Raw genomic sequence first — 12,245 nt, 5'->3', positions numbered from 1 at the left:
GGGAAGTGGCAGGTGCTGCGTTGTTGAGGAAGTGCCTTCCCTCTGGCACTCAGCTCCTGTGGACAAGGAAATATAAGCGCATTGGTAGGAAGGACACACACAGCCAGGAGGACTCTGCTCTGAGTGATGATGGCACCTGTAAGCACAATCCCCTTCCAACCTAGCAGTCCTCTACCACATCTGGGTACAGTGAGACTCACTCCGGTACTGTTCTTGTTTCTTCCCAGGAGCGGCCTATTGCCAGTTCATGGACATGCTCTTCCCTGGCTGCATTAGTTTGAAGAAAGTAAAATTTCAAGCAAAGCTGGAACATGAGTATATTCACAATTTTAAACTTCTGCAAGCATCATTTAAGCGAATGAACGTTGATAAGGTAGGAGACTTGTACCTCCATAAAATGTGTTGTTGTTTCTTAAAATTGTTTTTGTGCATAGATGCAAAAGTCCAGGAGCATACCGATGGGATATATCTTGATATCTCAACCGTAGGCGGGGGTCTGTACCTAGCATAAAGCATCACCCTAAGTTCTTGTATTTTTATGAGGTTTTCATTTCAGATTTTCTAAACTTGTAGCCAGGAAACTAAAAACTAACAGGGCTCACAAATGTTAAAGTGTTATTAGTTATATTTAGCATTGCAGATGAGAAACTTTTATGTTCGCCAGATGCCACTGTGGTTCTTTGTATTTTGTTCCTTCAGAGAAACATCGTGTCATGGCAGAAACAGCATGGGTTTGAATCCCGGCTTCATGACTTGAGCAAGTTATTTAAATTCTGAGTCTCAGTTTACCCATCTGTACAATGGGACTAAAAACCCCTTATTCATGGTTATGAAGTTGACATGAGAGACAGTGTCCAGTATAGTGTGTGCGCTCAGATTCTCAATGTCCATAATTTGCCCTTTTTTCTCCCATGAATTATTATACTTTTGTCCTGGAGTGGTACAAATGGCCTGGAGTACTTTTTCTCTCAGTAAGGGATTATTGCTAAAACTCAGTCTCTTTCTGCATGTTTACTGCTATTTAAATACATACTCAAACGATGTTCCTTATTTAGGAGATATCTCTGAGCATGAATGAGCTTGGAAAGAAATGAATTTTGAATAAGGGGAAAGAGATAAACCAGCAGGGGAGAAATGGAAAACTGTTCTTTGCATAAACAGGGGTAATGAATAGGCTACGGAAATGAAAAATAAAATACCAGATTATAAAAGATAGAGATTAAAGGGAAGTTTGATAAACTATGTATTTTGTAAGCTAAGGCAATTAATATCTTCTTAATGACATTCTTATCAATATAGTAAGAAAATCCTGACTTCTCATTTTCTTGGAATTTTTATTTCAAAACATACATTCTCTTTAACATTGTAGCCCTTTGGATTATTTCCAACTTTATGTCCTTTGTCATGGTTAATTTCCAATTAGCTCTTTCCATACGTATTTAAAACTAGGGATGTATAGGTTCTCCTTACTTTTATAATACCTCTTGTGTCTTTTTTATTCATTTCTCTATACATGCTTCTAGATTAGAAAGAAAAGAAACACCTTTTCATATGTTTATTGATGGAACTTGTTATACCTCAAATTAGTGGGTTCCATGTCGCTCTAGAAGTATGTACACACAGAATGGATGAGCAGTTGTTAAGAATGTTGAAGAAAAAAATTATTGCAGTGGAAGGAGACTGGCCATGACGGCCTTTGTTAGCCTCTCTAGCTTTAGTATGCAGTGATTTGATCCAAAAATCCTGTGAGAAACAGCATTAAGTACCCTCATTCATGTGTGTCATAGCCTGATGGCATGATGGAAAGTTCTGTGCTTTTGCTTGCCACCTCGGATTTTGAACTTTTGCCCCTGAAGCTTACATGTTGATAGGGAATGCAAAATTAGGTCAACAGAAGTAAATGCCTTCTTTTCACAGCTTATATACCACCAGTGTCTAAAACTATTTTTAAATTTTCTTGTCTGGCAATAGACAAAATATAGTATTTGTTAGTTAAAAGCTTTTTATGCTCTAAAAAGTTGATTTCTAACAATCAATATCAGCATAAACAAAAATTTTAAACTCAGAAGACATAAAAGTGATTAAATAATACAATTAAAAGTCAGTTAAGGCTGAGAGCAGTGGCTCACACCTATAATCCCAACACTCTGGGAGGCCGAGGTGGGAGGATCACTTGAGGCCAGGAGTTCTAGACCAGCCTGGTCAACATTGCGAGACCCCATCTCTACGAATTTTTTTTTTAATTGCCAGGTGCAGTGGCACATACCTGTAGACTCAGCTACTCAGGAGGCTGAGGCAGGAGGATCTCTTGAACGTACGAGTTAGAGGCTGCAGTGAGGTATGATCGCACCACTGCACTCTAGCCTGGGCAGCAGAGTGAGACTCTGTCTCTGAAATAAAAAAATAAAAATTTTAAAGCAATTGAGTGCACATGTGGCAGGAATTCTTCCTTGTAAGCAGACTTCACTGAAGTTTGGGGGAAGTGAGAGAAGAGCAACATATCACCACCAAAGTCTAATTACCGGAAGAATGTTCATGAAAAATATGGTCTCTTCCAAAAGATTGCTTCTCTTTCTTTTGCTCTGTACTTGGTTTAGTTTCTATTTTATCTACATAAAAAACATTTTTGCAAAATTTATTGCTAATTATTTAGTTTAATGCATGCTTCAGTTGCTTTTTTCTTCCCAGTTTTCATTGATATGTAAGGTCTTTCTACATTTTCTAAAGCTAATTATTTAGTTTAATGCATGCTTCAGTTGCTTTTTTCTTCCAAGTTTTCGTTGATAGGTAAGGTCTTTCTAAGTTTTCTAATGTACATTTTAAGATGTCAATGATACATAGCTCCCATAGTGGCAAAGTCTTATTCAAAGTTTAATTTCTATAGCTTCCATTCATATTATCGCACAGCAAAGCTGTGAGCTGTGTGCTTGTCTGAATCACATGCTCACACACTCACACACACAATCTCACACTCTAGCTTTGTAACTGTCTCGTGATTCACATTCAGCTAGTATTCCCACCCGAAAATGTAAAAGGTAAGAATTCAGTGATAATATAATTCACTTAGCTAGATACCTTTCCATTTTCTTTAAAAAAAATAGCGAATTACACCAGTCAGAATGGCCATTACTAAAAAGTCAAAAAACAGATGCTGGTGAGGTTGTAGAGAAAAGGAAATGCTTATACACCATTGGTAGGAGTGTAAATTAGTTCATTGTGGAAAGCAATGTGGCGATTCCTCAAAGAGCTAAAAACAACTACCATTTGACCCAGCAATCCCATTATTGGGTATATACCCAAAGGAATAGAAATTGTTCTACCATAAAGGCATATGCATGTGAGTGTTCACTGCAGCACTATTCACAATAAAAAAGACGCGGAATCAACCTAAATGCCCATCACTGACAGATTGGATAAATAAAATGTGACACATATACACCATGGAATACTATGAAGACATAAAAAGTATCTGTTTTTATTGATTTAAATCTTATTCATCTGCACTCTCTAGTAACTATAATCTTTGTATGAGTTTATCTCAACACAACTGGGCTACATATTGCAAAGAAATTTAAAAAGTTTATCGGCCAGGCACAGTGGCTCACGCCTGTAATCCCAGCACTTTGGGAGGCCGAGGCGGGTGGATCACCTGAGGTCAGGGGTTCAAGTCCAGCCTGGCCAACATGTGACACCCCGTCTCTACTAATAAACAAAAATTAATCCCAGCTACTCGGGAGGCTGAAGCAGGAGAATTGCTTGAACCCAGGAGGTGGAGATTGCAGTGAGCTGAGATCGCACCATTGCAGTCCATCCTAGGCGACAAGAGTGAAACTCCATCTCAAAAATAAATAAAATAAAAAGATAAAAAGCTTATCAGTCTTGAAATAGCACAACATCCCAGGCTTCTGTTTTTCCGGAGAGATGCTTTGATGATAAATGTATTATGAGTGGGACCAGCCCCTCTTGACAACTGAGAATATTCCTTTTGTCTGGCTTGTTCAGAAGTAGTAAATATTCCAAGAAAACCAACAGTGATGTTTTGGTTTAGTTCTTTTTTTTTAGTTTTTAATTTTTGTGTGTACATAGTAGGTGTATAGATTTATGGGGTACCTGAGGCATTTTGCATGCAATGTAAAAGAAGCACGTCATGGAGAATCGGTTATCCATTCCCTCAAGCATTTATCCTTTGAGTTACAAACAATCCAAGTACACTCTTTAAGTTATTTTAAAATGTACAATTAAGTTGTTATTGCCTATAGTCACCCTGCTGTGCTATCAAATAGGTTTTATTCATTCTTTCTAACTTTTTTGTACCCAATCACCATCCCCAACTCCCCCTTTCCAGCCACTGGTAACCATCCTACTCTCCATGCCTATGAATTCACTTGTTTTGATTTTTAGATCCCACAAATTAGTGAAAACATGTGATGTTTGTATTTCTGTGCCTGGCTTATTTCATTTAGCATAATGATCTCCAGTTCCATCCATGTTGTTGCAAATTACTGAGTCTCATTCTTTTTATGGCTGAATAGTACGCCATTGTGTATATGTACCACATTTTCTTTATCCATTCATCTGTTGATGGACACTTAGGTTGCTTCCAAATCTTAGCTATTATAAACAGTGCTGCCATAAACTTACAAGCGCACGTATCTTTTTGAGATACTGTTTTCCTTTCTTTTGGGTATATACCCGAACATGAGATTTGTAACTCACATAGTGATTTTTTATTGCAGGTAATTCCAGTGGAGAAGCTAGTGAAAGGACGTTTCCAGGACAACCTGGATTTTATTCAATGGTTTAAGAAATTCTATGATGCTAACTACGATGGGAAGGAGTATGATCCTGTAGAGGCACGACAAGGGCAAGATGCAATTCCTCCGCCTGACCCTGGCGAACAGATCTTCAACCTGCCAAAAAAATCTCACCATGCAAACTCCCCCACAGCAGGTATTGTCACCATGAGATTGCAGGAGTTGCTTTTATCTTAGAGAATGGCTCAGACCCTTCTGTGCTTTACCATGTGTTTCTGATTGATTCTTCCCAGCCGTCAATATTTTAATGCCTTTGGATGGTTTCTACTGTTGTCTGTTTCACCACATTTATCTTCCTGTGACCCATTTGTCATTAGTCTAACCATCTTCATTTAAACTATTAAAAAGGCAGAGCTATTTGCATTATATCACTGAAGGTGGTAGTGAAAATAATACTCCCAGGATAGATTTCTTTTTCCTTTTAGTTTTTCAAGAAATTTCAAGTAGCCTGTTTAGATTTCGACTGAAGTATTTTTACTGCTTAATTGCTGACAGTACAGAGCAGAATATGAACTGAACTATGTTGTTAAATATAGATCATCATCTCTAACCCTTCATGAACTGTACATCCTATCTCCTCTGTAGGCAGTGGCAATTTTTATGTAGTAACATTCAGCAATACCCTATTTATCCAGCTTTGTCCAAAAGTGAAGTTGTTGAGGAAAAATACCTGGAACACTAAAACTTTAAAACTTCTGTGGACAAAAAAAAAAAAAAAACTTTCTAAAATATATTATAAACATCCTTGCCATAAATAGCAGGCTTTACCAAGCAGAATGTGTTCTTATAAAATTGGGTCATTATTATAAACACGAGTTGGGTACTGCACAATTAAACATTAAATCATCCAAAATCATGTTTCCATCTCAGTTGTGGAACCCAGTGTTCCAACTTGTTAAATCAGTAACCTTAATTTTGTAAATAAAACAGATTTCTTATTTATGCCCAAACTGCAATCAGAATGGAGTACAAATGGTTAACAGGACCACATAGGTGATAATAGCTTTGAAATCACAGTTTTGCTCACTGTTAAGCAGCATTTTTATCATCTTATTTCTGGATTTATGGCTGTATTCCAGCTGGACTGAAACCATTGGAAAACTGACATGACTTTTTGAAATGTTTTTAATATTTTAAAAATATTTTTAAGGATAACAGATGAATACTTATACTCACTAGTATGAATTAGATGAATTCTTCATCTGCATTAAAATAGTACTAACAACTCTGGAAGAGTTGTTAGGAGGCAAAATAGACTGGATGTTGGTAATGGCTGAATACTGGGATAAAAGAGAAGGAGATGTTAAACATGGCGTCTTACACAACTGGAAGGATTTGGAATTTTATTCAAGAAGTGCTGAAAGAGAACCAGATTTGGGAAGAAATCTTGAGTTTGTTTTGAACATACTAAGTTTGAGATTCATTTGTGACATCTAAGAGAAGATCAACATAGGCAATTTTTGTGTTGGGGGTGGTGCACATGTGTGTCTGGAGCTCAAAGGAGTTAAAAGCTAAAGAGAAACATTTGCGGTTCTTCCATATATTGATGTAATGGATGCCGGAAGCGAATACTGAGTGATAAAGGGTAGAGTGCCTTAAGAAACTTGGGCATTTACTGATTGAGTAGAAGAGGAAGGGCTTGCATAGGAAGCAGGGAAGGTGCCAGAAAGAATGAAGGAAACTAGGAAGTGATGTGTCAGGGAAGCAGAAGGTAGGGAGCATAATGGTCAACAATGTCAACATCTGTTGAGAAGTCAAGTTAAATGAGGCCTGAAAGAGTTTATTAGATTTCTCAATTTGAATGATTTCTCCATTCAGTAGAATGGTAGAGCCAGGAATGGCTTGAAGACAAAGTTGGAGGAAGGAAATTGAGACAGTGGAAAGATCTGACTTTGGAGCCATAATGGGTGAGCCTATATAGAATAAAGAAAACTAAACACAGATCTTTGGAAATATATACACTTAAGGGGGAGGAGGAAGAAGAGGAAGCTGCAAAAAAGATGAACATCAGGAAGAAAACCAGGAGAGCTCAGCATCAGAGAACAAAAACAGTAGGAAATTTGTAGACAGAGGGGTCAACAACAGTGCCAAATATTAATTGTGGCGATATCAAATAGGATGAAGCCTGAAAAATAGGCCAAAGTCTGACTCCTAGGAGGTGATTAATAGTCCCTCAGAGAATTGGTCCATTAAAATACTGAGGGCATAGGCCTAGATTGCAGCAATTTAACAAGGGCTTGTGGAATTGGAGACAGTAAGAGTATATTCAACCTTTAACAAATGTGTCAGGAAAAAAAATGGGGGAAAATAAACACATTTGGTTTGTGTAGGGAAAAGAGTGATACCAGCTTCAGGAAATAAGATTGGAAGGAAGATGGTATTCTTTTTCAACTGTTCTTGTTTGCTTTTAGGATAAGGCAATATAAACAGGTTTGTAAGATGGGAGACATGTCTGTGGAGAAGGAATCATTGAAAATAGGAAAAAGAGGGGAAACTGTTGTATGACGCTAAAGCCGAAGGGAAAAGATGAGATGTCAAGGGCATAGATAGAGAGTTAGAAAAGAAAAGAGAGGATATTTATTTTCTTGGAGCCAAAGTGATAGGAGAGGCTGTAAAAATTAAGCCACAAAGATTTTGGGAAGCAAACCTTGATGGCAGTTCAGATTGGCCTTCAAGTTTTGTCAGCAGTTTTCATCAGTCTAGGAGCTGGAGTGGAGGAAAGGGGGATGCTGTGCCCTCTCCAGAGTCTGGGATTCAGGAAGCATGTGGGGTGGGAGGAAATAAAGGTAAGAAAATCAAGGGTGTCTGATATTTCTCATCCTAATGTCATTCTCTACAGTTGTGAGTGATGAATAGCTTGGACTCAAAACTCAACTGCCATTTTTTCAAGTTTTCTGTGGTGAGATTGGACAGACCTCAGAATATTTTCTTCCACAATCATAACCTGTCCTTAATTTTTTACCCATTGGCACCAATACTCCTCCACACCCAGACAGCCTGTTACTGTGCTACCTTGGCCTCATTTTCTAGAAATTCCCTCATCTGTCTTTCACAAAAGCCACAGAGAAACGTGTGCCATTTTGATAGAATGTCCATGAACCTGAAAGAGAAATATATATTTTCTAGAGCTTAACCTCTTGGGTGATAATGCTCAGGAAACCCATTAAAGTCAACAGATAATAAATTTTATTTTTAATGTTCTCGAAGGCAGTAATTTCCTGACACCATGTTCCTGATACCTTGACCATGTTTACATTATTGGCATTAATCAGGGAGAAATGATATTAGAAGTCAAACAGCCATTCCCTTTTTAATAAAATATGCTCTCATTTTTGGGCATCGTGGGGTAGTAAGACTATACTGGGGATATATCACATATAGAGTGTTGTTATTAAAAGCCATGATAGGAGAAAGGCTCCTATAAATGCATTAAGACCTCATTTTTTCTAGAAGTCATATATCCAGTTATTGGGAATACAGCCGAGATAATGTAAGCCAAAATGTCTTCTAAGAGTCAGAATAAGTGTTGTAAAATCTGTGCTGTAAAATGTGTGCACTTCAATCTTCATTCATTAGTTTCTGAGGTACTTACTCAGGGTGTGTTTGCTCTTTCTTAATTTAGACATAATTGTAATGAAGATGGGGATGTGGTTTCTTAGCACATAGCTCATTAGGGCAAGGAATATACAGGTATCAATAGAAAGTACAAACCTCAGTTAAAAAAAAAAAAAAACTTAGCAAAACCTTACTAAAGAGCCTAGTAGTATCCTGGGATCTGTATTACAAGATCAAATCGTTCCATTGCCTCTCAGTAGTCTTTAGTATATGTATGACACCAGCAGGCAGTGATCAATACTCTCATAGGTCCCTTACACTTCTTAGAATTGTCATAATTCTCTGAATATTGACCCTGATTTATTTCCCTCATGAACTCTATTTTTACATTATCCAAACTGGCGCCCCCGCTTCTGGTAGTCACTCAAAGCCATTCTCTTTATACACAGTCTGCTTTTGTTCATCTGAAATTTAGAGCAAATGAACGGTGATGGTCAGCAGTCTGGAAAATTCACGTATCTGTATCACATTTATCTCACAGTGTTGCCAGGTCACTAATATATAGCAGTAATTTTGTTCCCACCTCTAAGCCTTGGTCATTTCTTAATTATCTGCATTAGTGTACATAAGCAGTGGCTGGTATAATTGAAAACAGGTGATGGTCCTTAATTTTTTTTTATTTTGAGTTTGGAATACTTGATTTTTTTTTTTAGTGGATTTATCTCTCCCCCAAAATTTCCTCAGGCCAATATTAAAATTAGCTTGCGTGTCCTAACTATTATATAGTAAGAGCAGTAAGTGGCAGCTCCCAAACATTTTGTATGACAGAGGGACCAGATTAGAGTGGAAAAAGTGATCCTGGAGTAGATTGTCACCATTATGATAATTAAGAAAGGACTTAGTCTACATTAGCAAGAAAAAAAAATGTGCTTTTACATCGTACAGACTACTTACATAAGCATGCAGCAGAGATTGCTATGTATAAAATAGATATATTCTAAATACTTAGTGCATCTTGTTTTTGTAGGAACATGCTAGATTTTTCAACCATTTTGATACAGAGAAAAGCTTTTCTTTATGATTCAGAGAAGCCTTAGAATAGTTTGGCTGTGGCTTCTCTGTGCGTCGTTGGGGACTTTACTGTAACAAGCTTACTGCTTAAGCAGAGGCTGTCACCTAAGGGCAAATGGCTGCTTGGTAGGTTTTATTGTCTACATTCTGAGGAGTTGCATCTTGAATTGGTTTTAATATACCAACCAGGGACATGTATTAAAATACACATTTTCATAATGATAGATATGTAAGTACATGCATCATTGTGACTCATGATGTTTGTAAATTTATTGCTATGAGCCATATCTGCAACTCAAGATAACTGTTGGTGCGGATTGGTTTTTATGTGTGAACACTTACTAAACATAAAAGGAAATTCAAAGTTATGTAGTTACTATAGCAACGACAGCTTAGACACATTGCAGATTCACATACATTCATGTATTTAAATCAAACGCCCATATATAAATATAGTGTGATAGATTTAGAGTTGCTATGGAAATTGAGTTTGAGCTTTCTGCTTTCCTTAGGGACTTCAGTGTTTCAGCCTTAAAATCAGATTAATAGGAATGCTAGAAAAGTGGTTCCAAAAGGAAGCAACCTAAGTAGAATAGAATAAAGTATCTGAACAATCGTAATTAAATCCCTAAATGTAGATTTGAATAAATCCTAAAGTGTTTTTCAAGAACATTGTTGACTATTTGAATATTCTCACAATTACCCTTAATGTTGAGTTTTCTAAGGCTGTTTGTATGACTGTAAAATGTAATCATGTTTATTCATTTATTTATTTAGCAATGTATGAGCATTTGTTGAGCACCTGTCATCTAAGTACTCATCACCTCTCACCTTCTTTTGGGAAATAAGAATTGCTTTACTTTGTTGGGGTTTTTGTTTGTTTGTTTTGCTTTTTAAGAGAGGCAGTAAAAATAGCGGTAAGAGGTGGTTTTTATCCTTGTCCTGATCTTGGCTTTATGGCACAGAATATAGTCTTTTTTGGTCAATGACCACATGCACTTGAAAAGAATGTGTATTCTGCAATAGTTGGTTTGATAGTGTTTTAGAAATATTAATTAGATCAAGGTGTTTGATAGTATTAGTCAGATCTCCTATGTGTGTTTTTTCCTTACCTAATAAGTTACACTGTCAGAGTAAACAGATCTGTGTTTTATGGATTTTTTTGTTGTCCTGTTCTAACATTTGCTGCAGTCTGTTGAATTTTCATGCGTTGATCATGGAATTGTCCATTTTTCCCTTTAATTCTCTCCATTTTTGTTTCTTGTATTTTAGTACTCTATTACTAGATGTATACATATTTGTGAGTGTTAAGTCATCCTGTTAAATTGACCTTTTTTGTCTTTTTTTCTTCTAAAAAAATGGGATACATGTGCAGAATGTACAGGTTTGTTACATAGGTATATGTGTGCCATGATGGTTTGCTGCACCTATTGACCAGTCCTCTAAGTTCCCTTCCCTCACCCACAACACCCAAACAGGCTCCAGTGTGTGATATTCCCCTCCCTCTGTCCATGTGTTCTCATTGTTCAACTTCCACTTATGAGTGAGAACATGCAGTGGTTGGTTTTCTGTTCCTGTGTTAGTTTGCTGAGGAAGATGGCTTCCAGCTTCATCCACATCCCTGCAAAGGACATGATCTCATTCCTTTTTATGGCTGCGTAGTGTACCATGGTATATATGTACCACCTTTTTTTTATCTAGTCTGTCATTGATGGACATTTGGGTTAGTTCCATGTCTTTGCTATTGTAAATAGTGCTGCAATAAACACACGTATGCATGTGTTTTTATAGTAGAATGATTTATATTCCTTTAGGTATATACTCAGTAATGGTATTGCTGGGTCCAATGGTATTTCTGGTTCTAGATCCTTCAGGAATCACCATAGTGTCCTCCACAATGGTTGAACTAATTTTCATTTCCACAAACAGTGTAAAAACATTCCTGTTTCTCCACAGCCTCGCCAGCATCTATTGTTTCCTGATTTTTTAATAATCACCATTCTGACTGGTGTGAGATGGCATCTCATTGTGGTTTTGATTTGCATTTCTCTAATGATAGTGATGTTGAGCTTTTTTTTTTTTTTCATATGTTTGTTGGCTGCATAAATGTCTTATTTTGAGAAGTGTCTGTTCATATTTTTTGCCCACTTTTTGATGGTTTTTTTTTCTTGTAAATATGTTTAAGTTCCTTGTAAGTTCTGAATATGAGACCTTTGTCAGATGGGTAGATTGCAAAAATGTTCTCCCATTCTGTAGGTTGCCTGTTCACTCTGATGATAGATTCTTTTGCTCTGAAGAAGCTCTTTAGTTTAATTAGATCCCATTTGTCAATTTTGGCTTTTGTTGCAATTGCTTTTGGCATTTTTGTCATGTAGTCTTTGCCCATGCCTGTGTCCTGAATGGTATTGCCTAGGTTTTCTTTTAGGGTTTTTATGGTTTTGGGTTTTACATTTAAGACTTTAATCCATCTTGAGTTAATTTTTGTATAAGGTGTAAGGAAGGGGTTCAGTTTCAGTTTTCTGCATATGGCTAGCCAGTTTTCCCAGTACCATTTACTGAATAGGAGATCCTTTCCCCATTGCCTGTTTTTGTCAGGTTTGTCAAAGATCAGATGATTGTAGTTGTGTGGTGTTATTTCTGAGGTCTGCTCCATTGGTCTATATGTCTGTTTTGTTACCAGTACCATGTTGTTTTGGTTACTGTAGCCTTGTAGTATAGTTTGAAGTCAGGTAGTGTGATGCCTCCAGCATTGTTCTTTTTGCTTAGAACTGTCTTGGCTATACAGGGTCTTCTTTGATTCCATAT

The 12,245-nt window shown here is 37.0% G+C and overlaps 1 protein-coding gene across 4 annotated transcripts in view; it reads left to right on the top strand.

The window, feature by feature from the left end:
* MAPRE2 (microtubule associated protein RP/EB family member 2) overlaps window positions 1-12,245 on the top strand; it is a 161,146-nt gene that overhangs the window by 115,779 nt on the left and 33,122 nt on the right. For all 4 annotated transcript variants that reach the window (XR_012427186.1, XM_005586881.5, XM_005586879.5 and 1 more), the window contains 2 exons: window positions 228-373; window positions 4,737-4,950. Coding sequence is in view for 3 of the 4 variants with exons in the window: in XM_005586881.5 (XP_005586938.1) it covers window positions 228-373; window positions 4,737-4,950 (360 nt within the window). In the remaining variant the exon portion in view is untranslated. The remainder of the gene's footprint in view (window positions 1-227; window positions 374-4,736; window positions 4,951-12,245) is intronic.

This window comes from Macaca fascicularis, chromosome 18, assembly GCF_037993035.2.
Source record: "Macaca fascicularis isolate 582-1 chromosome 18, T2T-MFA8v1.1".
Lineage (NCBI taxonomy): Eukaryota > Metazoa > Chordata > Mammalia > Primates > Cercopithecidae > Macaca > Macaca fascicularis.
Note: the sequence above shows the minus strand (reverse complement) of the source record. Positions and strands in the feature narration are given on the sequence as shown.